We start from the raw sequence: 27,451 nt of genomic DNA, 5'->3' as shown, positions 1-27,451 counted from the left end.
TCCCAGTTTCAAAGCGCATGAAATCCACCAAAAGCACCTAATTCAGTTAAGGATGTTTCCAGACTGAAGGCACCTGCAATACTTATCATTTTTCTCCCTGATGGATTTCTTGTGGCAATGAGAAAATAATGGGAAGAAGCCATATGAAATCACAGCTGTGCTACAAATTTTAGATAATATTTATTCTTCCCCATGCCTATTCCACAGTGAAATTCCATAAATTATATAACAAGTTTCATCTGAAAATATTCTAAAGATAGGTTACTACATTATGCTAACCCATGAATTAGTTTTGTGCAAACCCATCCATTCTGCTTTGTAAACCATGGTTTATGATTTAGCATATTTGAATCTAACATTGTGGTTTATTCCATGTATCATTGTTTATACCATGGTTTAGTGTGATGTGACGCCCTGTACTTGTTTAAAGATGCCCTCTTAATTAAATCATAGGGCATTTCTCCCAGCACAAACTACATCAGCATATATTCTCCTGGTAGTTGTTACAATTTTCCCCCCAAAAGGAATGGAGTGGAGTGAGCAGGCCACTCAGCCCTTTGATGTGTAGATATGCATATAAACATACCACCTCTGTTATCTTAGATAAAGATCCTACAGGATCCTAGAAGCACAAATCAGAAATAGGCACCACAATTTAATTACTGCATGAACTGGCTTAAGACTGGCTGGTTTTGCGTCTCCCCTTCCCCATTTCAATCCCACAGCCCAGTTGGATCCTGTCTTTCGTGCAGGGTATGTATGCATCCAGGGCCATGCTGTCTTTTTAATCACAGACACTCACAAGACATCCAGTGTGAGTCAAGAAATTTATTGGACTTCTCATCCATTTGGGAAATTTACATCCAGTGAAAAGACAAATGCTTACACTTCCCTCACACCCTGCCCAAGATCACATTAAAAAAAACTGTGCTTTTCTGAAATAATCCTTAAATACGTTTATTAGAAACAATTACCCCAACCAATCCGCCCTCCCAACCCCAATCCCCTTTGGTCTCTTTTACCAGAAGGTTTTTACCAATCAGAGAATTCTGAGCATTTTGCAAAGGGAAGGGAAATAAATAAATGTAATGTGAAGAGCAAAGATTCCTTTTCATCTACTACCTGCTATTGCTATTTAAAAAAAAAATCTGCTATTGCTATTGCTACCACCGGGATGGGTGGGTGGGTGTTTCAGATTTGAGAATGACGGTGGAGAGGCATGAGGAGGTTTTCTGTGGGCAAAAAGAAACTTATTCTTGGTGGCTACTTAATGGGCTGTGCTGATAGGTACATAGAAGCAAAATGATAGCTGTCAGAATTGTAGGTAGAGGAGGACCAATTGCTGGTATAAAGATGTCACTGCAGCATAACATCTTCAAGGAGAGGCTTAAACTGGGAGATCTGGACCTGGTTTTCACACATTACAATTTCCAACATGGATTTAACTTAACGTGGGAAATGCTGGGTGTACTTCAAAACTTAACCACTTCTCAAAAAATCCATTACCACTTAACCAAAAACCTGATCCAGAGACAGAAAGAGAAAGAGAAAGAGAGAGGGAGGGAGGGAGGGAGGGAGAGAGAGAGAGAGAGAGAGAGAGAGAGAGATATTGAGCCACTAATGCTTTTCCTGTACAGCTGAAAGCTATTTTCTAGTCATTTGCATTAGATGATAAGCAACCAGTTTTATTTTTCTGCATGTAAACCTTTTTTTAAATGCATATATGCATCTAGAACAATAATTTTGTCAACGATCATCAGTTGAGTTGATTTCAAGCATACTCTGTAGAAACATGTTTGATACATAATGCATACAATTGTCCTACAGGTGGCTTTCCACATTGCCTTGGCAAAGGAAGATCCATATTTATCAAACTAATGCAATGAAGAAAGGATTGGCAGAGCGAACAAGCAATTCTTCTCTGCAAATGGCTTTGGATCTGTTCCTTTTTCTTACATAAGCTCAAATATCAGACCCTCTGCTTTGCATCACTCTCTTTGGGATGCTAAGAAGACAGGAGGTAAAGCTCCTGAGAAACATCTGCCTTCCTGCACCTTCAAAAATCAACAAAAGACTTTGGAAAAACCAAACAATCCCTTTCCCCTCCCTGACTCTTAATCTGTCCCTCCACGAGCAGAGAATTCCCAATTCTGTTTTCTAATTTTGTTCCTCTTGGTGATTTTTCAAGACCAGCCAACATAGGTGACGTGATTAAATAATATTATTACAATAACCACTTTTTGGTGAATCCAGCTAGAGTTAACTACTTAAAGCAGGCTGAGGTCTTTTCTCCCCCTCATGCCACCCTGTACTCTTCCTTCTATCAGTGCATATTTTTAGGTGGAGTGATTATTTAATTTGCATTAGTGAATGCAGAAGACAAAAGAGAGGGCTTTCATCACTGTAGGCCAATAGTTTACTGATCCAAAGATGATGGTATGGTATCCTATACATCTTCCCTCTCTGTTGCCTGGTCCCTCACCATAATTGATGTGTCCTTCTTCTTTCCTTGCTCCTAGATTCAGGTGAACTGTCAGTTGGAAATAAGTATTTCCATCCTCCTTCTCACAAGGGCAAGAATCCAGGAGTGTCTCCTCTGTAGCTGCTTTGGCCTCAAAGGAACAGTGCCAGGAGGCATACAGTTCCTAAAAGGAGGTGTCTTTGGGAGAAGTTTCACAACCCCACCTTCAGCCTCACCCTGGAGCCTCCTTGCAGATACAGTCACAATCTGCAGTCTAGAGTTGCAGAATTCCCCGGCCACCTCATTCCTTCCTCCTGGGTTTGAGGATTTCCACCTGGCTCACTCTTCTTTTTGCATCTAGAGGCTCTTCCACCAAAATAGCAGCATATGGGCCCACTGCTGGGCACTCCCTTCTGTAGCCAACAGCACAAAGAAGGTGGAAAGAAAAGCCAAAACCTTCCTTCTACTCTTGTGCTTGGTGTAGGTGATGGGAAGCCAAAGGTCCCACCTCCTTTCCCCCACCCATTAGGGTTTTGGCTGCTAAGCAGTCTCTCGCGAGAACCAGTGGAGGCCACTGTGTTCCTCCCTATTTCAGCGGCAATGGAAAACATTCACTCAGCTCTCAAACTGCACTGTGGCCAACTGGTGGAAGCTATCTGAAGCTAGTAACATTTGGCCCAGGCGGTAAAGCAGTACAGAGTACCAGTGCACACCTTCTGGCTGGGCCCAGTCACTCCCTGCCCAGTGGTGATACAGTCGCAAGGGCCAGAAAGCCCACTGAGCCAAGTGATGGTCCCGCACCAGAGCAAAACAAGAGGCCACTACTTCGTCCACCACCAGAGTCCCATGGCTGGTGAGGGGAGCATAGGCACCAATATCCACCTGCAAAGAGACCGCCGCTATCCTGGCGGGCTGCAGCCGTCCCCCCTCAGTTACCAGCACGTATTGGCCTGGCTGGACCAGGCTGGCAAAAATAATCTTCATGGGTGCAGTTGCGTTCTCCCCCACAAAAAGGAGGTGTGCTGCTGTGAGAGCCAAGCGGCGGGGTGGGTCCTGGGTCTCAATGATGTGGAATGTGGTCCGTGATGACACTGCCTTGTCCAGAAATGCCAGGAACTCACTGTAGACGAGGTGGCCTTGCGCATCCATGGCTTGGACCCGCTGCCCGGGCTTCAGGGCCCACAATGGAATCTTGGTCCCACTCTCTAGAGTTGTCAGCGCTCGGGCTGGAAAACATCCTCCCGTCTTTGCTGCTGCTGAATGCTCTGAAGAAAAAGAAAGAAAGAGTGGCAGTCTGGTTATTAGAAAGTGAGGGACTGAAAGGCAGACATAAAAACTCATGGGAGATGGGATGGGGTGGGAGGGTCTCCGGGCTCCATGGAGATTGGATAAATAGGACCAATATATAAATAAATTTCTTGCTGCTGTGGTAGAGGGGAAAGCCGTTCTCCATGGTTATCCAATTAAACAGTTTTGAAGCGTCTGCAGAAGATTGGTCAGGAAGAAATATAGACACAGAAATAACACAGACGTTGGAGAACATCGAGAAGAGATGTGGTTTTCCAGCTGTAATCTGGCCAGGAAGAAATATAGATTCTGGAATTATAGAGCCGACTCCATACACCTTTTGGAACTTTAACACTGTTTATATATAATAGCAGACAATTCTCTGGGTGGATGAGTTGCAAATGTTTTTTTAAGGGGTTTTATGGAGAGGGGGAAATGGACTTTATACATTTTACTTTTTTTTTTTTTTACTTTTTACATTTATTATATCTGTTTTTTGTGGAGAAGATAGATTGGCTTTGGAGACTTGATTTGTTGTATTTAATCGATCAGCAATTGATAAGAGTTGGTATAAAGAAGCAAATGTGGATATTTGAACCAGCATCAAATAGGGTTAATATTTGGGATGATTGGAGACTGAAGCCATGATAAATATTTTATGAGTTGATCATAATCACAGCTTGTTAACAGAGGATTTTAGAATTTCCACTTTGTTTTTTTTTCTTATTACTGTTTACCATTTCTATTATTCTTTTACCTTTACATAATAAATTTATTATTATTGATTTTCCTGTTAACCAGTTTGTTATTAATATAGTTCATAAATAACAGGCTAATAATTTGTAAGTACATTTACTTACTTTAGTTTAACTGTTTGAAATTCTTTTAGCCTGTTACGCTAGGAATGAGAAACCAACATTGCTGTATTATACTAATCATCATTCGATTAGGGTTGATGTTAAGTGTTAGTTTCTTTAAGACACTTTTTTATTAATGTCTTTTTCCTTGTGTTTTTTCTTTTGTTGTTTTTAAACATTTTGGTTTTTGTATTTTAGTCTTTTTTGAATAAACTAAAATTTTCTATTAAAAAAAAAAACAGTTTTTGAAGCAAAGCATGAAGGTTGGGTTTGTTTCTCAGTCTGGAATGATTGACATATCCAAAGTTCCACCTGGATGATGCTGTACGAAAGGGAATCAGTTAATAGTTATGCAAAAGAGGAAAAGTCCTTTTGCACAATTTAAGAGACAGGGATGCAATCCACTTCAGCCATTCTAACTTCAATGCTGCTAATGAGTATAATATTAATCTGTACTAATTTTAAAAAAGTTAATTGCTCCCAAACTTCCCAAAGAATTTTAGAACATGTTCTTTGTTCATTATACTTGAAAGCAACTTTTATTCCTACTCCTCCCAATTAGTTTTCTGGGGGGGGGGGTGTTTCTTATGGCAATAACAGGTTCAAGGGAACAAGAGTGCTCTCTCTTAACAAATGTGAGGAAGAGAGAATTTTAGCAAGTACAACTTGTATGACAGGGCCCATCACTGATATTCTGAGTCCAGATCTCTCTGGCAAGCACTCTGCATCACTTCTCCAAATTAATCATTGTGCAAATATACTCAAAGTATCCCCCCGCAATTAAAGAATTAAAGAATAAAGAAGAAGAGTGAAGAACCACTTCTCTGGCCCATAGAAACCCAGTGACAAGATAAAGAAATCCATCCTTTCCCCAGAAGGTCGACAAACTTATTGTTCTCCAAATACTTGAACAATGAAACGCATCCTTACTTGCCTTTGTCTCTTAAAGGTCTGTATTGCTGTAGGAGGGAGAATAGGAAAAGGACAGACCAGACAGCAAGCCATGGTCTGTATTTCCTAGCTAGCAACAATTGCACTCCAGACATAGTTCTTCAAGTCCTGGAGTAAAAGAGGAAATCTCCTTTTTCTCTGCAAGCCCCTCTTCATTCTCAGAGAAGAGATCAGAGAGATTTATGTACTGATTTGTCCTATTTACTACACAGAAATAAATGATGACATAAAAGAACAGAATATAGCAGGTATAATTCAATCCAAAGGTAGTATTCAGCCAGTTCTCTCTGGTTCGGGCAAACCAGGAGTGGTGACTGCGGGAGGCTACGTCCACCTGCCCCGACGTAATGCCCATGTGCAGAAAGTGCACTCACATTTGCAAACTGGTAGGGAAGGTAAGTGAATCCCACCTCTGATCCAATTGTATTTTTTCTGCATAACTTTGTTGTTCAAACTTAAACATGATTGTTTTTCCTTTGTGCCAAGACCAATCTGCCTTCTTTAGACAAGCCTTGGTATATCTCACTGGTATTCTGCACATAGCTGCTACAAGAAAAAGACTGTTCTGCAATTATTTCATCTTATTTGACCATAGATGGAACAGAGAAATATATATAGATGTGTAATTCAGGAATCCCAATGTTCTCCATATGGGACATTACAGAGAGCTGAACACTAGCAGCTGATGAATGCTATTCATAACAGTAACCATGGATGAGAAATGTATGTATATATGTATGTATGTATGTATGTATGTATGTATGTATGTATTTGTATTTGTATATGTGTATGTATGTATATTGCCTATAATAAATTGACATTCATTTGAAAGTAGATTGATTTAAGCTTAAATTGGCAATAACTCTTCTATGTATGTGGAAAATTTTCCAAGTTTGTTCTAGCAGTTCATTGTATTAGGAAAATGAGTTTCATTACCAGAACCAAGCACACGTCGTGCTACAAAGAATATTAAAACAATTAAACTGTTCAGTTTTGTTTTTCAATATTGCATAGATAATTACAGAGTCCAAGCAAGAAAAGAGATGGAGAGATAGGTAGGCCGTATTACAGAATTGATACAGATGTTTTGCAGCTGTTATCAGGCCAGATATCCAGGATACACACAGCATTACCAGTCACGTAAAAGTTATCTGATTAAACACAAAAAACTAATGTCATTCAGCCCATTCCTTATCATTATAGTTTCTATACAACCCTTCTAAACAGCTCATGACTAAGGTATCCTATCTGCACTGCCCACTAGGTTTTCTAACCTCCATCTGCCTGAGATCTTGGATGAAGACCACTTTTAAGATTGTCTGTTCTCACTACCAGCAGAAACTGGATTCTCTCTCTTCAGTGACCAGTTCTTTATCCCTGCAAAAGTCTTCTCCTCCAGTTGTCCACTATCATGAGAATTTTTCTGTCTTTGCATAATTTGTAATGTTGGAACATCCATTGAGAAATGTGAGCATCCAGAAACAGGCAGAGTATTCCAGCAGTGTGCATGGCATTAATAAGATAAAACAAAATTGCTTTGCTATTTTTGCCCACAGACCTTAGAGGAAGTATTTTAAATATATGATCTGGGGAAATGATCTGGCAGTGATCTACCAGCAGTCCAGGATCCCAGCTTGGCAACAGATAGGCCACGGTATCCAGTGCAACAACTCAAGTTATGAATATATCCACAGAGTTCTGCTGATATCAAGGCTTTGGATACCCAAAATCCAAGGGGGAGAAGCTGTTGGACAACATTTCTTGACACTTGGCTGGCAAAGCTCCATCCAGTGGTCTACAAGGCATCATTGTCCATCCTAATACCAGAAGGGAGGGGCTGGGCTCCACTCTGCCTGGGCCAGTCTCTTTCTCCAGCGCTGTTCACTCCGGATAGACTTGCAGTCAATTGATGGAGATTTGGCTGCTGGGCCAAGCACTGTAAGGATCAGGCCCGGGCAAAGGCACTTCATTCCCATCAGCGACAGAGCCTGTGGGTCTGGAAAGGGCTGGAGAGACACCCGCAGGTCATGCTAATGGTCAAAGGACAGGAACAAGAGGCCACAGTCAAAGCATGGTACTCCGGCCACCAGGGGGAACCCCACAGCACATAATCCCAACAGACAACATAGGGTTTAGGACTGGGCCATGGTTCAGAGATGCCTTCTACTGGACAGAATCTATTCTTCTGGTCTTACATCATACACACACACAAATACTAGCTGCTTGGTGGAGAGCAAGTGAGGTAAGAGAAACAACATTTTGTAAAACCACCTTTCCTGCAGCATTAGCATAAGCACCTGAACACAGGTGGGAGTTCTTACTCTGGCCCAGGGGAGAAGACCCTGAGGGAGGGAGTGAGCCATGCCAAACAAAGATTGTCTAAATCCTCATACAAAGCCAGGCTTACATCCTATACTGCCTTACCATAAACTGAAATGGCATAGCATTTCTTGTTAGATATCCCACCTCACCTATTGTATTGCTCTGGGAAAGAAAAAGTCCTTGGTCCAGAATCAAGGAACTTCTTCCCATCATTTCCATCGGCAGTCTCAATGCCATCAGCTATGAGGACAGAGTCCTTGTAAACTACACACAGCAGATGTGTGGGATCACACTGGTGATGCTGATGCAGCAACAAAGGCAAAAGGGGAATGTGGTAAGCACCATCCATTCCTTCAGCCCGAAATTCTACAAACCTATCAGATTCTTCTATCTTTCTTATCTTTGTATCTCCCGCTTCCTCCAAGACCCCATTATCTCCACCGTTGCCTTTTATGCTGTTCTCGAAATAGGGCCTCACCTGATTTAACAGAACAGTGAATGTGAGCCTTGGATTCATAGTAAACCCAGTCAAAACCAGCCTCCACAGCCAGGCGTGCGAGCATCCCGTATTTGTTGCGGTCCCGGTCAGAGGTGGTGATGTCAACTGCACGGCCTTCATAGTGCAGGGACTCCTCAGAGTGGTGTCCATCTTCATCCCAACCTTCTGTCACCCGGAGCTTCACCCCTGGCCACTGGTTCATCACTGAAATGGCTAGGGAGTTTAGGCGGTCCTTACAACGCTGTGGGAGAAGAACAGCAAAAGAAGAAGAGATCAGCAGCGCAGTTCGCACAGTCTGGAGCAAGCATTATTCCATAGCCATCCTTCATAGTCCTCTGACTCCATCTAAGCCTGACTCACATCCTGTCAGTACATATGCAAGGCTCTAATGAAGCAAAAGGGAGTTTGTTTACAAAAGCTTGCTTTTAAAATCTAAATATCCTTGAATATTGGGGGGGGGAGTGCAATCCTTTTTCAGTATTTATTTCTATACTTTTTTAAAAAAAACCCCACATAATGGAATAATAAGAAAAAAAATATGATCCCATGCCAACCATCTAAAGCAGGGCTGGCTGGGGAATTCTGGAAGTTGAAGTCCGTGTATCTTAAAGTTGCCAAGGTTGGGAAACCCCGATTTAAGAGAATACAGTAATCAGAATATGACATTTCGCATTCACAACTGAAAGTATTATAGTCTCTTCTATCAGCCCACAGTGATTCCATCTCATTCTATTCCCTATTTAATCTAGGCCCTTACTCACAATAAATAGTTTTTATTCAGAAATATGTTAATATAACTTAAAATGCTGAGATCTTCATTTTGCCCAGATAAGAACTGTATTCAGTGTACCAGCTGTAAATAACTATCACAAATCCAATTGTCTTGCTGGCAAAATGGAACCCCCCCCCCTTCATAAAGGTTGACAGCAGCCCAGAATCGCATCAGAATGTTGGTCATACACGAGAAGAGGTTATACCACAAAGTCCACTCTGTGCAGTTGCAACTTGATGGCTGATGTGCGTATGTAGTTCAGCTTTTGCCTGATACTGTGATGATTTTGCCTTCTCCCCCAAGCAGAAATTATGATTGCTCTCAGTTAGCCCTGGAAGAATCACCATTTCTGGATGGGAGTAACTTGAGAAAGTTACATTGCAGAACACCAAATTACAACCTGACATATGCTATGTAACATTTCAAGACAGCAGAATAGGGAAGACTACAGTATTCTGAATCCTACAGATTCATTTCTAGAACTGTATACAGCTTAGAGTTTAAACTGATCCAGTTTAAAATAAGGTAAAACTTCATATAAAGACATTTGAGTAAACTGCACAAATAGGTCCATATAGGGGTTTTGGGGGTGGCCGGAGGGGGGGGCATTACAGACATGCCATTGCTTTCTTCCAGGATGCTGCTTGGTTTTTTACCTTCCTGATGTAGCTGACAGCCTTGGGATTTTGCTGTATCCAAGTATTAATTAGTCCAACACCCATCCCATTTATTTTTTTCCAATTCAGCCAAGGTCAGTTAAGTGCAGCCACTTGCTATGGGGTAATTCTCCATTTGTGGAGGGAAGAGGGAATGGCCTTGATGGGCAAGAGAGAGAGCTGCTACCAAGGCAACAGTCAGATTAAAGGGGTCCTGAGCCCAGGTCAAGAAGGTAAGGTGGGTAAATGATTCAGCCCCCTCCCTAGTTCATACAAAGATGAAGGGAAGGGATGGAGAGGAGAAGCACATTCAAATTTGCAAAGTCCTGTTGTTATTATGGCTGTTCCAATGAAAGTAGTTTAAGATCTCATATATGGCTTTGGCTTCTCAGTCTATCTCATCTATCCATTAGCTCATGAACCTATTTAAAAATTCACTGTTAAATAATAATTTTACAAATACTTTCTATGAAAATGTGAATTTCCAAATGAACAAAATGACTGAATTTGCTGCAGCAAAAAGATCTGTTGCTCCCGAAAGACTGACATATTTTTGATTGGAATTATATTCTGGAATTGCATTCATCACACGCCTGATATGTAACCCTAAATTACAAGACATTGAGCACACAAATTGTGTTGGTGGGAGTGAATAGCAGAGAGGAGCAAGGCCAGGAAGAAGAAAAAATGTGACAGTGATAATAATACACTTGCAACATAATTACTGTGCCTAGGAACAAATCAGTATTGGTTCCAACAAAACACTAATTAACTTATGTGTTGTTAAAAATGTGTAATTCCAATTCAAGTCAGAGAGGATAGAACAGAATTTTCTGATTAACTTTTGCTTATTTTCTACATGAGGGAATCTTTTCAAACAATGCTGGCCTTAAGGGTCTTGTAAATCCAAATTTCTTATGTCATATTTCTAAATATATTTTAGATCATTCCCATATAAATTTCAAAATGTATAAATTTATTTGCTGTGGGGAGCAGGGGGCTCAGGTAAGTGGAATTAATGCACCAATTAATCCGTACACTATTTGTCCACAAATATTTCTTCAGCATCTCTAATACTTTCTTTCTCACGGGTGGTAAAACACTGAGTTTAAAACATTTCAATATCAAAAATTTGTCCTGAGTCAAACTTGAAACTGCAACCATCTTCCAAAAGTTTGTTCTACAATTGTTTTGTTTGTTTCCAGAGCTTCAGGTTCTATTATTGGCTTGGTATAAAATCCCCCCCACCCCCATACACACACTTTCTGCCAGCATAGCCAGTAAGTATCAGGGACTGGTTCCAATAGTGCTCTCAGCCAAAACTGAGTGGAATGAGAAAGCAGCAGTTGCTTAAGTACATATATCAAAATCTAAGGGATTGTTAATGTTGCTTCAGTTTAAGCAAAGCTGATCACACAAGCCTTTGGCCAATAATAGGCTAAGATGGTTCCCAGTTCCATTCTAAAACCAATATTAGGAAAACTGTAGCAAAAAGAAAATATGAGAATTGAGACAACAAATGGGTGCAGATATTGTTCAGAGAATCTTTCCTACTGACCACTGCTGAGGGACAACAGAAAAGATGGTGACTGGATTTAATCCTCATTTTAAAAAGCAACTGCAGACTTTTGCGATGTGTCTTCTGGGCAAAATGCAAAACCATTCTCAGCTTCAACTTGGACATCTTTTTTAGCTAATGGCATTAGCAAAACCAGACTGCATTTTCTTCCTTGTTGGAAATTGGAATGGTGAAAACTCGACCAAAAGAGCATAAGGGAAATGAAGGAAAGGACATAAAACGCAGCTCTTTCCCCCTCCCCTTTGGTTTTATCTCGTTATCAGACACTATCAGTATTGGTGGGGACCTAATAACCCATCAAGTGCCGCTACCATACAATCACCATGTCCCCAATCAGCCTATCTAGTGATAAGAGATAATCAAAGTTGTAATTTAACTATCCCAAGAGGGCCACAATTTCCCCAACTGTTTACAGGCTCTTTTAGACCAAGACTTTGCAAATTCATGTGCCCTTGGGATCTGTTTTTTATTAGAATCAGGAAGCCCGCTCAACATAAAGTAAAGGTAGAGGAGTCTGCTAGTATTTACTGACCATAGGGGGCGGTGTTCATCTCCGTTTCAAAGCCATTGAATCTGTGCTATCTGGGGACATTTCTGCGGTCATGTGGCTCCAGCATGACATCACGAACTACTGTTACCTTCCCACCAAAGTGGTACCTATTCACCTACTTGCATTTGCATGCTTTCGAACTGTTGTGTTGGCAGGAGCTGGGGCCAGGACGGGAGCTCACCCTGTCACATTGCACTCAGGTCTCAAATTCAGGCTGCTGGCTTAACAGCCAACAAGCCCAGCCTCTTAACTGCTGAGCCACTGTGCTGCTCACTTGTCAAAGCTACTTGAAAAATAGGGGGATGCTAATTGGCAGCTATTCTTTGCATTTCAGGAGTCACACTCTGGAGATGTGAATCAAAATATTCACTTAAGGTACTAGTGTAGAAATCTATACCTGTACATAAAACTCTCAGTCTGAGAATTGCTGAGTTACATAATGACTTGGGCAAAGGCGCTTGATTTTTCTATTTCCCAGATGACTGACACCTGAGCAAAAAGATAAGTGATTACAGATAGTCATTGACTTACAACAACACTGAAAAAAGTAACATGACCATTTCCCACACATGACCATTGCAGCAACCCCATGGTCACGTGATTTACATTTGAATGCTTGACAGCTGTCTCACATATATGACAGTTGCAGTGTCCCAGGGTCATGTAATCACCTTCTGACAAAGTCAATGGGGAAAGCAGATTCACTTAACCTCCGAGTTACTAATTTAACAACTTTATGATTCACTTAACAAATGTGGCAAGAAAATCGTAAAATGGGGCAAAACTTAACAAATTTCTCATTTAGCAACCTACATTTTGGGCTCCATTGTGGCCATAAGTTAAGGACTACCTGTATAATGCCAGTTACAGCAAAAAGGATTTGTTGTTTTTTTAAAATGCACTTGATGTCATTGCTAAAAAAAATCACCGGGAGTTAGAATTGCTTCCTGATCTATTGCAAATCACACTGAGTGATCTTCCACTAGGTCATTTCTACACAATCCTGCAATAGGCTGAAAGAATTCTGGAAATGTATAGCTCTTAACTTCAGCAAAATTCCAGGGCCACCTGGTTTCAGGAGGACCCATCATCACAATTCACCTCAATTTTTTTACAGCTTCTTCTACATGTTTTAGTGGCTTTTTATTTGCTTTCAGAGCTACAGTGGGGTTGTGGTGATTATTCTGTAAGAGTTCAGTTTTTTTCTCAAAACAGTTTTGTGGCAGATCTGAAGCTCCCTTAAAGGGTGGCATTGTATTTGTTGTTGTTTTTAATTCACCAGGTTGCTGTGGTTGTCACATTTTTTTTCTTGGGTGCCACAAAGTCTGGGTGTAGACTTGTGTCCTGTACAAATAAGAGTGGGTCACTGTTCACTTTTGAAAATGTAACACACAGTTATACAGGCAATTGTTTGTTAAAGGCACTGTTTCTTCTCATTTTGTTTTATTTTGCAAAGTTGAGTATACTTTGCATACCAGCCTGTATCATTTCTTCAGAATCTCAGGAATCCTATTCTGATATCAAGAAGTGACATATAATGTGTATAAGGAATGTTATGTAACAGGCTTTCTTATTTCTACCCAGACCACCAACCCTTAACCTCGCTTATGTACTGTCTCACTTCTTTGCATTATCCCAGGGGTTTTTCAAATACTTTTCCCTTCCATTCAGTCACGTCTGATTCTCACAGACTGCCCAGACAAATCTCTGCAGTTTTCTTGGCCAGTTTTTTCAGAAGTGGGTTTGCCATTGCCTCTTTCTTAGAACTGACAGAAAGTGATTGGCCTAAGGTCCAGAGGTGAGTTTCTACCTGTTCGGACTGGTTCAGTCGAGTAGGTAGCAACTCGGCCGGCCACATCCCTGAGCCCGTTCTATCGGCGGCACCATAGGCACCGCCATCTTGTTTTTTGTGCATCAAATGCATCCCTGAGTGAACCAGCAGTAACAGAAGCCGGACCCCACCCCTGCTAAGGTTCCACCAGCTGCCTTTGTGTGCCCCAGGCAGAAATTAGAACCCATAGCTTCCCTATTTGTAGCTTTGTTTCTTAATCGCTACACCACACTAGCTCTCTTTCAAACACATCAGAACCCTAAAATAATAGCTGAATTGAAACTGATGAATTTGTGATTTCCTTAGGATAAGGATTGGGCAAGAAATAATAATATATTATTATTTCTTCCTTTTAATCTGTATCTCAATACAATAATGATAAAAGCAAGTAACTTCAGAACAGCCACTGTAGAACATTCTGACTTTGCTGTTGGCTTTGCCAGACCAAGCAGGGTGAGTTCTGACAGTGATGAAGCTTTGCATGCTCAAGCCATCAAGCTTGCTTAGGCAAAGCTGGTGTACTACCATGTTGTGCTGCAGGCTTTCCCCCTATGCTTTACATACACCAACTAAAGGCTGGCTTGTCCAGGCAGAGTGGGAATGAGTTCTGGCAGCAGTACTGCTTCCTATCTACAAATGCAGAGGCATCAGCAACTTCTAGCACTTTAGTCAAAACGAGGAAAGGGGCATTGTGCCATTGGGATGTAAGCTCTTCCCCTTTTGCAGATATGCGTGGTGCCATAATTCACATAAAAAGAGCCACAATTTGTGTCATATTGTCTCGGCACTGAGAACATTGTGTCAGCCCTTCCAAACACTCAGCTATCTCTGTACAAGCCCCCAAAGTATTTGTGATGGTCCTCAAATTGTCCTACGACTTTCCCTTGCTCTTAAGTGGGTAATAAAATACAATAAAGCAGCAGTTCTTGATCTTTTCTCCACCACAGACCCCTTTTAAATACTTTTTGTGATCACGGACCATGGCCACGGACCACCAAGACTTAAATCAAGATTTAAATCATAACATTTCTTCAAACCTTTGTGGACCCCCTATGATGACATTATGCCCCTCCCAGGGGTTCATGGTCCACAGATTGAGAACCACTGCAGGAAAGAACCTCTATTTTATTCTGTTTCCTGAAACTCACTAGAAACAAGTGGAGAATTGTGAAATATGTTTCTTGTGAATGGAGCAAAAGGTCATCTTAAAATTGGGATTCCCTACCCAGATTAATCAGGGGCTCTCATTCAGCTCCCAGTGGGACATGCCAGTTAAACACCAGATATTCAAATGTTGCTGCATTTCCCCAAAATCTGAGACAGAACTATGTGGAAACAGCTCCCATGTAAATAGAAAGGTTAAGAAGGAGAGCCCAACTGATCACAAAGGACAGTAAGACAGCCGGGCGCCCATCTCTGACCTTGGAATGCGGCCAAACTGTCTACAAGGGCAAAAGACTTGGGCCTCCCACTCCTGAGGTCACTTTTGCATCAGCCTTGAGAAAAGGGGGGAGCTACCATAGCTGAATTCTCCCCACGTTCAGAGGAAAGGTTATATTGTCAGAGATGGCCTTTGTCCCCAGGAGAGCAGGGCAGGAGAGGCACAAAGGGCTGTTCCAGTTTCTACAACCATACTCTCTTGTTTATTCTGGGCCTCAAGAGATAAGACGAGATAGAAGGATACAAAAACCCATGCAAAAGAGAAATGTTTATCCTTATTAAATGCCTATCAGGAGGACAGGTGAATTGAAGCTTCCAAGTTAGGTCCCTAAACTACCTTCTCCTGGCTCATAAATCCTCCTGTGATAACAGGTAACAAAAATTACTGCCTTAATTCAGCCCTGAAACATAAAGGTTATTGGGCTTTATGGATTTCTTGCAGAACAAAAGTGGAGATGGTGCTGCTCCTTACCTATACAGGTGCTAAAAGTCACACCTTCTTAAGATACTGCCCAGGTTCATACAGAATGTTAAGTCATAATATATTTGATTTGGCTTAAGAGTACCCATGTGGTGCATTAAATGCAATGTGTGAATCCAACTCAGCTCTTTAACAAGACCCATTGCATAATCCCTTGGAAATCTTTCTACTCATCCCTTTGTGACAGAAGCCAACATGGTGTCAACACCACAGACAATAAGTGATGGGCACCTATACATATGTACTACTCACAGCTGTTTCCTTTCCACAACATCACATTATGAAACCATCTCATTTGTGCTATTATTCTAGATCAGAGATACATTGAAGCGTTGCCCATAAGGATTTCAGAGAAAACGTTTGCTGCCTAGAAAAATCACATGCGCAACTCAGAACTATTGTAATTTGTATCTTGGTTAATTCCTATTGCAGCCAGCAGGGGTCAATGGAGAGCTGCAAAGGAAAAGCCAGTGGACCTCTGCCAGGGTCTCTAAAGCCTGATCCCAGGGTATGATCCCGGGGAGTCTTAAACCCCCTGGACAGCCAGCCATGTTGGAGGAACAGAGGATAAGAGCCCTCACACCAGATTTGCTGGTATCTGCTGAACCACATGCATTTCAGTTCGGGCCAAGTTAGCTGCTCTAGATCTCTACAGCTCACTTCGTTTTGCCCCATCTTAGAAGTGCCTTGTCTTTACGGGGAATGGGGGACAAGTAGGATTTTCCCATTGTAGGATGCCAAGCACTTGAAAAAAATGCAAATCATTTTTGCCCCTCCTCACAACTCAACAAATAATCATAGTTGCCAGAAAGAAATAGCAGCCCCCATCTCTCGCACTGTAGCTGCCTTAGGTACAGGGAAATCCTGCTCTGGGGAGAGGGGAGGCAGCTGCTTCAAGCGGTAGATGCTAGAAGAGAAGACAGTGGGAGACCTATCTAGAGATGGGTGGGGCAGGAGTGTCTTTATTCCTTATTTCTTTTACTGTTCCAAATCTTGTGCTAGCAATAAAATGACTTAAATAAATTAAATAATTACTGTACATAAATCCATAGTCCATTAGTCTGTAGCTCAATGTCAATGGTATTCAAGATGGGGCTAAATAAAAGGCTCTGGACCAGATATGGCCCATCGGTTGCCCAATCTGGGGCTGCCACCTGCTTTAGGCAAAAAAGTAAAATCCTGTCAATTGTTGTCTTTGCAGCATGCTAGTTCTCACCAAATGCATTTTTCACCAAAAGTTACACTGCAGACACATGTTGGCATACCAAATTAGCTTCTCTACCAGTCCTCCTAGTCCCATGATGGCAAACCTATGGCATGTGTGCCACAGGTGATACATGGAGCCATATCTGCCAGCACACAAGCTGTCAGTTCCGGATGATTTTCAGCCTTCCGAGGGCCGGGGGAGACCGTTTTCACCCTCCCCAGGCTTCAGGAAAGCCTCCGGAGCCTGGGGAGGCCCATTGGGCCCATTTCCCACCCTCCCATGGGAGGGGGGGTGCACACATAAGCATGTGGGGATGTGCTTTGTATTATGGGTGCCAGCACTTGCATGCACTATCGTGCACACGGGCTTCCATTTTTGGCACCCAACAACAAAAAGATTACCCATCAGGGTCCTAGTCCTAGCTAAAATCTGTATTCTCTTCGGTTCTGAAAGCAACTCTTGTAGGAGCATTGATGGATTCAAGAGGGATCAGCCAAGGTGGACCATCTAGAAGAACCTCTGCTTCATTCAAGCAGGAACTCTTTGCCTTGAGCTGAGCCAGCTTGTGTTCTGGATGCTCAGACTCAATTTCTTTCCCCTGCTAATCTGGAGGAGAGGAAGCAAAGACCCTAACAGCAGATCACTGCACACTGGCATGGCTTGGGCCAGCTTTAGTGTTTGCAGGCCACACAGAAGGATGTTGGGGTTTGGCTTGGAAAGCCAATAGGCAAAGGAAGCCAGGCAGGGTGGGGAAGAGGTGAGGCAACTATGCCTAGGCCTTATCTGAGCTCAGGCACCACGAGCAAACAGAGACAGAAATTCTTGAAAAAGATGGAGTGATAAGAGCAGGTGGGTGGGACCCCTGTTGCCCAGGGATATGTAGACCCTTGGACTTGATGAAACTCCATCTGCAGGGGAAAGCCAAGGAGGAGCTGGGTCCCCACCCAGACTGCTCAGGAGCTGTCCCTTTGAACCCCATCTCAGTCCAGCCCAGATTCAATCCAGCAGGTCCCTCCCCCTGGAATTGCTAAGGAAGCAGAGGAGAGAGCTACAGTACTCAGACCACTGTCTTGATATGCAGTTTTTTAATATGCTTGTGGTTTGGTAAAAAAGAAAAAAAACAACCCCATTAGCACCCACATGTGTGGTATTTTGTACATCGCACAGCCCAAGCTTGGAAAATAATTCAGAGGGAATAACACTGGGTCCATAGGAGAAATCCCAATTTGCAGACTAAAAAAGACTCCATGCTATCTAGGATCATCAGGTGCTGCATCAGTTGGGAGAGGCGTGTGTGGGTCGCTGCTCTGAGCATCACTGCCCACTGTAGGGTTCCTGGACAAACAAATTGAGATTTGCTGAGTGGTAGTGTTCATCCCTCATTGGAAGGTTATCCCTCAAATGGGAAGCTAGAGAAATCCCAATTCCCAGGGTACACCCCAGAATTGCGTAGGCATGGAGGTGGGCATCTGGTCTCCATCCTGCTTATATCTCAGAATATGTAGCCTGAGCTCTGAAATAAATAGCTTTGCCTGTCGTGCCCAAAGCGTAGCAGCCTGGTCTTGATTTCCCCTCCCTGAACCTTGTCCTTCCTTAAGCCACCCTGATGCCCACAAAGGCAGGTGAGGCTACCGACTCAGCAGGCCTCCAGTTCCATCACAGGGGCTGCCCTGGACCATGATCCTGGTTGGTAGGCAGAGGTAAGTCCTACCCCCCCTCTCATGGTGCAAAGCATCTTATCTGCATTCCTGGATCCCACAGGCATTCCCCCCCCCCGTTATACCAGAGAGCCCTACATAACTTTCGCCCCCACACCACCCATCCCCTCCCCTGCTGTCGCCACCCTGGTTTCCTGCTCCAATGGGGCAAGACTTGTGGAATTTACAAGAGGGAATCGTCCCCTGTGTAAGCATCTCAGTCATGCTTATGTCAACATCTTCACAGCCCCACTGCTGCTCGGCACTCACCTTGCTCAAACACACTCCCAGCAACCCTGGCCCGCAGGGAGAAGGGGGAAACTGAGGCATGGGGGAAGGGGGAGAGGAGAACTCAGCTTGTTCATTGAAAATCAATCCTGCATTTAGGAGGGGGGGAGTTAGCAGCAGCTCTGGGTTTCAAACTGCAGGAAAGGTCCTATTTTGCTTGTTCTGTACACCCATTCAATGAACCCAGGTCATCCCTATCTCCCTTCCAGGTTCTTCCTAGCCCCACGATAAGGGTATAGCAAGGTCCTCAAATAAATCTCACTGGCTTTTGCTGCTTTTAGTATGTTTTTAATGTTTTACTATTCCTCTGCAAACTGCCCTAGGAATTTAACTGAAGGACAGGGTGAAAATCTTGATAAATGATTAATTAAGGCTGCAGTCGTAGGCATACTTCCTAGGTAGTATGAAAGTAGTGTATTTGAAACCAGCAGGCCTTATTTTTGTGTAGATCCAGGGGACTCTGCTGAAAGTAACTACAACACAGGCTGTTAAAAATAGCTTTTTTCCAGTTTAATCTTAAACCTATCTACCTTCTCTCTCTCTCTCTCACACACACACACACACACACACACACACACACACACACACAAATATACCTAGCTATGAACCACGGCTCACATTCAGTGATATAGTTAGATAACGAATGGAGACAAGTGTCCCAGGATAATGTTGCAGGATCTAATCTGGGTCAGTCACCGGGACCAGAGGTTTTGTCTTCTGAGATTTTGGACTCGTGCTGCAGCCCAGAGGTGTGTTGCAAATCCCAGCGCTACCGGTTTTCTTGCGTGATGCTTCTGCGCATGTGCAGAAGCGTCTGGGCAGGTGGGCGGAGCCTCCTGCTGCCGCCACTACCGGTTCACCTGAACCGGGAGCAACCCACCTCTGCTGCAGCCCATCTTCAGGGAATCTCTCTCTTAGCAGAACGTGTTACTGTTAGATAGAAATTCCTTGAAGATGGGCTCCAGCATAAGTCCGAAAGACAAAACCTCTGGTCCCAGTGAATGACTCAGATTGGATCCTGCAAAGTTGGGTAATTTTACACTTTTATTTATTTCTTCTTTTGCCCCCTTTCTTCCCTTTGATATATTAATATATGTGTATTTTGCTCGTTAGATAATATGGTGCATCAATCCTGAGGCAGCTCAGAGCTGCTCCTGAAAGTAGCCTGAATGTTTTTCTCTTGATGGCACTGCTGCTTGTTCCCCCCTGCTCCGAATCTTTTGAAGCTCACCACTTCTTTGCAAAGCAGGAAAGGGGAGAGAGGAGATTTCATTTTATTATTTTATTCCCATCCACCTACATTTTGCAGCATATGTATATAAACTCACACGTACATAAATAAAATAAAAAATGCGTATTTTTAGAAAAGTAAAAAAAGAATAATCCTGGCTCTTAATCACTGAAAACCATCTCATCCAACCAGGGTTGCTCACTCCACCCTCCCTTCCACCCTCCCTCCATTTCTCTCTCTCTCTCTCTCTCTCTCTCTCCCTCCCTCCCTCCCTCCCTTCCTCCCTCCCTCCCTCTCTCTCTCTCTCTCTCTCTCTCTCTCTCTCTCTCTCTTTCAGTAGGCAATGTTTGTTTTGGGACATTTTCAAAGGTGAGGCTTTCATCAATTTGTTTTCCATTTTCTGTATCCAGAAGGTAAATTTGAAATTCCTCCAATGGCTATGCTGGCTGGGGAATTACAAGAGTGCCAGGCTCCCAGAAGGATACCACATTAGGGTGGGCGGACGAGGAGATGAATTATTAGTTTAAAAAGGGATAACCTGCTTTCTTTATCTCATTAATAACCACTAATGGCACATTTTATTTACCTACTTTGGGGACGTCAGATGTAAAAACACTTTCTTTGGGCTGCAGAGCAAGTAGCCTAATAGTCACAAAAGCAGGATTCCAGCAGGAATTTCTCAGTGTTAGTGATATATATTCATGTAAGGTTGTCATTCTCACCTCTCACCTCCAATTCTATGGCTAGGAATTTCCTGGACTAGGAAAATTCAGTGTCCATCGTTCTGTTTTCCAGAATCAGAGGTGCCCACAGCTACTGCTTTGTCCAGGTAAAAAGTTCTAACAAAGTGGCTCAAGCAGCTTAAATTATTTCCAGTTTTACTGCTGATTGCTTGTGGAACCCAGTTGGAAGTGCTGGATTTTATCTATCCAGGACTCAACTTTTAGCCAGGTTGTGAATAGCTTTGGTCCTATTTTCCTCTTGGTAGGATAGTAGAATGAGACCCTGCCCGCAAAAACCATCTACTCCTGGAAATCTTGTATGTCTCTTCCCCACATCCCCATCAACCAAGACTGTCAAAACATCCCATTTAGGAGCACTTTTAATCAATAAAACTTAGCCACTTTCTTGATACTTACTAGTGTGGAGAGAAGAACTGATCACAGCTGAACCTTTCTCCATAAACTGGCACTAATAGTAAGTTTCTTCCACATCCCTCCCTGTCTATATCTTAAATTGCCAGATTGGGAGACCAGACTTTCTCCAGTTTGTAGTACATGACAGAGAGGATGATTAATCTTTCCTGCCTCTGATGCAAGCCCTCCATACACCTAGCATTAAGCTTTTGGGGGGGAAATCTATTGCTATCAATGAAAAAATTAAGGAAAAATGATTCAGGGGAATGTTCTCATTGATCTGTGCCTTGCAAAATCTCTGCTTCCTATAGATACAGATTTGGACTAGACTACCAGAATTCAGACAAATCTCCATCTCTGGCCTGGAAAGTCATTTTTGCTAACCAACCTTAGAATAGCCAGGGGCCTATTAATACAGGGCATTAACTTGCACAGAAATATTCCCATTTAGTTCTCCCAACTCTCCTAAACATGCTTTAGAGTACCAGGCTCATGTCTACCTGGCCCAAAGTACCTAGCCCACTGCTGCTTTTGGTTCTGCTGCTTGCAACATCATCTGACATGAAGCGGTTATGACTGGTTTATCGCAAGTGACAGGGATGGTAGTAAACTTAGAAGCGCTTGGAAAATACCACAGTGCATTGAATCAGTAGTCCCCATAGCCCAGTCTCTATCTCCCGATTTTAGCCAACTCCTTTGTAAGGTCCAGAAGTAGAATATGCTGAACTATCCACATTGCTCTACAAACAGCCTCAACAATGAAGATTAGAATTTTGGCTGTCCTGGCCAGCAGCTACTAGCGGACCCTATAATCCAATAGTGGTTAGATTCTGATGTCCATCTATCATTTGGTTGTACAGGTTTTTGTAAAGGTTGCTGGAATATAAGGATCCAACCAAGTTTTGTTTGTATTTGTCTAATTGTTTGTATCTCACTTTTCAAGCTGAAGTTCATGCTACCTTCTTAAAGATTGGGAAAGTAAGTAAATTTCCAATTATTTGGTTTGTAAGATTTAATTAAGATTTCTAGACCAATTTGCTTTAAGAGATTTCCATTTTTTAAAAGAAAAATAATTTATCCTTGGAAGGTAATATCACCTTCCCAAATTACACTTCCAACTCTGAAATCTAGTTTCGAGTGACTGTACCACTTTGTATCCATCACACCTTCAGATTCAATGTTGGGTATATTAGTCTGAGTACAAGGAGACTTCCCCAGATCAGAGCTGAGTTCTAAACACAGTGCTAAGACCCTGTGAATATGGACACAAATACTTCAAAGCACACCCAGATTCTGAAGAGAGAAGCTTTACAAGAACTGTCTTCAAATGGTGCCGATTCAGCTGAGAATTTCCTGAATTCTCAGGTCTTCTGGTGCTGCCATTGTTGACCCTGAATTAAGTGCTAGGGAAAGAGCCTTTGCAAAACTGGGGAGGGCAAAAAGCCGGTGGAGAGGCTCATGGTCATTCCTGCTCCCCTGGGAAGCCAAATACTGTATGTGCAAATCCTACAAAGAGGCATAAAAAGCATTGCCCCAAAGCACTGCCTACTCAAGATAAGAGAGAGTGATGCTTCACCAGGTTTCTACTCAGTATCCATACAGACAGCTGGAGCCTGGGGAACTGTTTTAGCCTTCGCTATAAGCAGCCTTCCCTGCTCATGCATTTCTTTAAAACTTCCATTAACCCCTAGTAGATTATGGGACTTGTAGTCCAAGACAAGTGCTGGTCTGAAAAAAAATTGCTGAGCTTGGAAACCTAGTCTGAAGGAAGGAATCTCATCCAAGCCCTTTCACTGAATGGATCGGTTTTATTTATTCTATTTTACAGTTGGTTGAGAAGGGCTAAAACCGAAAAAGGAGTCAGTATACATAATACTAGGTCATCCCCCACTTGAAAGATAGCAAAGGAGAATAAGATAAAAAAAGGGATAAATTGGTTAATTATTCTTTCTGTCCAAACAATCAGAGCCACTCTGCTGGCTGAGTGATCATTGACATGCCTACTTCCGAAGCAAATAGTACTACTCAGTTCCATAGGATTTATTTCCAGGCAGGTGGGTCTAGGATCACAGCTCAAAGAAAACAAATATTTCGCTGTAGTTTTTGAATGTGGACTGATATCATTCAAGTCATTTCGTTCCACTGCAGAAATTGTGCCTCTTCCTTCCCATCTTACTAATTCCTTCATAGCTCTGAAATAATAGCTTTGAGTCCGGAGTGCATCGGCAGGATCGGGACCCCGCGCACGCGGAAGTGGTGGCTACCCATCCATTGTCTTGGCGCGTCAAAGGGGCGAACTAACTGCTATTTGGTTTAAACCGGGAAAAGGGAAGAGACCGTAGTCATCGTGACGAGGGGGAGGGCGTCCCTTTTCAAACTTTCCCCCGACAAGGAGATCCTAAATCTCGGGGTGGAAGCAAGCCCACCCGAAAAAGGCAAAACTGTGCTCCCTGGGAACGATCCCGAGGATCCTCCCTAAGGTTTCTAAGGCTCCCATATCACCGCTGCCATAACTGCCCATAACCACCCCAAAAATCAACGGAGCGATCAGAGTCGGGGCGCCAGACAGGTGTCCGGAGCCGGGATGGGACAAACAGGTGTCACCCTCCCGCGCGGTGCGCTCGGCCGTCGGAGAGCGGAGTGCGCAAGGCACCTGCGCGGGATCCGCACACAGCCCCGGAGATCCCTCTCATTCCTCGGGCATGGAGCCCGACTAGAGAGGCGACCGGCGTTCGGGGGGGACGAGGCGGGTGCCTACCTGGGTCATGAGGCGGTCGGCGCCGGTGTTCTCCTCGTCTTTGAAGATGATGTCCGGGTTGTAGTTGGGCGTCAGCTCCTTGAAGCGCTCCGAGTTGCGGGCGATTTTGCCTTCGTACCTGCCGCTGGCGCCCAGCGTCTTCTCGGGCACGTTGGGGCTGAACTGCTTGTAGGCGAGAGGGATGAGCTTCCTCGGCGGGCGGCGACGGCTGCCCACTACCCGGCCCGGCCCGCAGCCGCGCACCTCCGGCGCCAACAGGAGCAGCGCGCAGCCGCTGAGGAGGAGCAGCAGCCGCGCCGCCTTCATGGCTCTGGCGGACCCACAGGAGCTCAGCGGGACTCGCTCCGAGAGGAGCAGCGGCGGCGACGGCGGCAGCGACGGCCGGGCTGCCCCGGGAGGGGAGCAGCGGCCGCGGCCATGCGGCGAGGGGGGCAGGTGAGCTGGTTGGCCGCTCTCAGCCGGCCCGCTCCGGCCGCCGCCAATAAATAGCGAAGGCTCCGTTTGTTTTGGCTGCCGCGGTTAAAGCGTCGCCGCCGCGCTCTAGCGGTCAGCGCTGCCGCCGGAGCTGCTGCTCTTTCTGACTGCGCCTCAGCTCGCAGAGCACGAGTGAGCGACGGAGAGGGGAAATTGAAGAAATCCGGATCGGGGATCGCCAGGACCGCACCCAGCCCGTGGCCGGCCCTCTCGCCCTCCCTTTCCTCCTCCTCCTCTCCTCCTCGCGGAACCTGCCTGCCGCTGCCAGGGCCCCGCCGACCGGGAGGTGGACGGGTGGGGGGGGGGATGAGGCAAAAGCCCGCCCGCCCCACCTCCGTGGCTCGCTCACCTGCTGTCATTGGGGAGGCGGACGCGCGCCTCAGCCTCAGGAGAGCCGCCCTCGCGCTCCCCTCCCCCCCGCCACCACCAGCCAGGACTCCCGTCTCCACGTGCTCCGGGCCGAAGGTGCCAAAGAGGTCATCGAGGCTGTCGTCCGAGGAGCGCTGCCTCGTGCCAGGGACGGCGTTTGGCGCGGCCGAAGCGACCGCCGTTGGGTCGGGCTCCAAAGGGCGTCCCCGGGCTTCGAGAAGCGTGCGGGGGGGGGGGGAAGAGGAAAGCTCGCCCTCCAGGCCCAGATCGTAATCTGGGGCAAATAATAAAGAAGGCCAGAAGGCGGGAGGCGGTAAAGACGCCCCGCATTGATCCACGGCTCTAGGCTACCCTCACGTCGCAGTCTGGAACTCGGGCCCTCGATCTGCCCCACCCGTGTGTGGTGTGTGTGTGTGTTGGGGTATCCCTGGCTCGCTCGCGTGCCCGGCTCCCTGGGCTCTGGCAGGCAGGGAGGGGAAGCTCAGCTGGTTGAAGTTTAACCACCACCTCCTGGGGCCCTATTGTTCGGCCAGAGGCCCGATATTTCCACAACGGCTCGTAGGATCTGATTAACCGGCTGAGACAACAATGCCGCCTGGGCCGGGCTTCCCCTCGCAGCTGCCAGCGGGCAAAGTCAACACAAGGCCCGAGAGCACCAGTCCCGGAGGAGCCAGAGTACTTCGTGGGAGTCGAGCCTTTAGTGCCGGACCTGTTTCGGTGCCAGAGTTCAGCTCCGGAGCGCTGGCAAAGCTGCAGGAAGGAAGAGACGCCCCCAGAGCATGTGCAAAGTTATTTTCTGTGTCGAAGAAGCCGGGGCGGAATGCAAGGCGGTTCCCTTTTCTAGAAATGGCCAGCCTGCTTCCTCTCCTCACCCCGATGGCTTCCACCGAATTAAATGCTGTCCTCCCTCCCTCCAGTTCCTTATTGATATGAAGGGCAAGTTTCCCTTATAAATAAGGAAAACAGAATAAAGTAGGCACCTTTATTCCCAATCTGCCTCTTTGCTTCTTTACTCTATCACAGTCCCACTAGGCTAGGATCTGTCTGGCAGGCTTGTATCAACCTTCTACAACTTAGGATCAGCACCTCTGTACCATCTGTGTGCATCCAGTGCAACTGAATAGCTTCGGGTAGAGGAAATGATGAGCTGCTTGGGAGAAAGAAAGTCCCTTTCTAGTGAGAACAGCAGGGCCACCCCTTCTGTAGGACGCCCAGCATCAGAGGTTGAAGCTTAAGTTTCAAGCAAATTGCCCAAGCTCTCTCTCTCTGTTGGCAGAAATGGAAGAGGAAGATGGCAGAAGAACCCACTTGAAATCTGAGCTTGCATGTAGAACTTGGAGCTCATTGACTGGAGGTGTGTGGCGTGTGCGCTCTTAAGGGTCATACTTCAGCCAGCAGGAAGTGTTAAGGCACTCCCATTGTCTGTGGCATTCGGTCACTTCTTGGCACCCTTGAAGATCCTGCAGCAAAACTAGAAGTGGGGGGAGTTTTCTATCAGGAGAGCAGCTTTTTTTGCACTGGAGATCAGATTAAGCCATCCCTGGGGTCCTTATTTTGAAAACTGGTGCCCAGAAGGGGACCTAAAAGCCAGCCAAAGGCAAATGGAAAAGATAGAGGAAACTGAAACAGCCAGGAGATGTGTAGAACTGAAGGGATAGAGAAAAGGCTTTCAGGTTCTGCAACAATCCCCTGGGATTTTACTTGGCTAGCATTTGATGGAGATAGCAATGGCACAATAGACTACTTTCTTTTCCTTAGTTATCTAGGCCTGGATCCTCTTTTCTCTCTGAACTGGCTCTTACATGTACCGTATTTTTTGGAGTATAAGTCGCACCTTTTTCCTCAAAAAAGAGGCTCAAAATCTGGGTGTGTTTTATACATAGAATACAGCATTTTTTGCCTCCCGAAGCCCCACCCCTTCAAAAAATGGCCATGCATAGCCTTATGAAGGCTTTCAGAGAGCTCTTGGAGGCTGGGGAGGGCAAAAATGAGCAAAAAATGGGCCATTCCCCCCCCCCCAGCAGCACTCTATAAGCCTCCATAAGGCTATGCATGCAATTTTTTGACAAAAAACAGGGCCGTTTTTGTGAAAAACAGGCTGTTTGTTGCTCATTTTTGCCCCCCCCCCACATCCCCCCCAGGAGCACTCTGCAAGCCCCCCCTCAAGGCTATTCATGCCTTTTATTTGAAAAAATGGGCCCGTTTTTGCGAAAAATGGGCCGTTTTGGGGAGGTTTGCAGAGTGCAAAAAGTTTTTTTTTCCTTTTGGAAAGCTCTTTAACCGATTGATGAGAATTACATTGATCAAGTGCTGTGCCAGCAGAAACAAGTCTTGGGTGCTGCAGGTTGACTTACTTCTCCAGCACGAGGATAAATACACCTGGAAACATCTACCTACCTATCTACCTACTCTCTCTCCCTACCTACCTACTGTATTTCTCCCTCTATAGATATATCCCACTATCTACCTACCTACTCTCTCTCTCTCTCTCCCCCGACCTACCTACTGTATTTTTCTCTCTCTCTTTCTCTATCCCTCTAGCTACCTACCTACTTTTAAAAAAAATATTGCCTCTTCAAAACCTTGGTGCGTCTTATACTCCGGT

The 27,451-nt window shown here is 44.6% G+C and overlaps 1 protein-coding gene across 1 annotated transcript; it reads right to left on the bottom strand.

Annotated features, from left to right (window-relative positions):
* Window positions 1–813: 813 nt before the first annotated feature.
* On the bottom strand, window positions 814–24,734 carry IHH (Indian hedgehog signaling molecule). Its single transcript, XM_087713017.1, has 4 exons — window positions 24,004–24,734; window positions 8,357–8,618; window positions 1,168–3,726; window positions 814–1,122 (listed from the first exon to the last, which is right to left on the bottom strand). The coding sequence occupies exons 1-3, from the start codon at window positions 24,307–24,309 to the stop codon at window positions 3,077–3,079; spliced, it is 1,218 nt and encodes a 405-aa protein (XP_087569143.1). The 5' UTR covers window positions 24,310–24,734; the 3' UTR covers window positions 814–1,122; window positions 1,168–3,076.
* Window positions 24,735–27,451: the final 2,717 nt, after the last annotated feature.

This window comes from Thamnophis sirtalis, unplaced genomic scaffold, assembly GCF_051295495.1.
Source record: "Thamnophis sirtalis isolate CommonGarterSnake01/CBP01778 unplaced genomic scaffold, rThaSir2_p1.2 scaffold_1, whole genome shotgun sequence".
Taxonomy (NCBI): Eukaryota; Metazoa; Chordata; class Lepidosauria; order Squamata; family Natricidae; genus Thamnophis; species Thamnophis sirtalis.
This window is presented reverse-complemented; position numbering and strand designations above follow the sequence as displayed.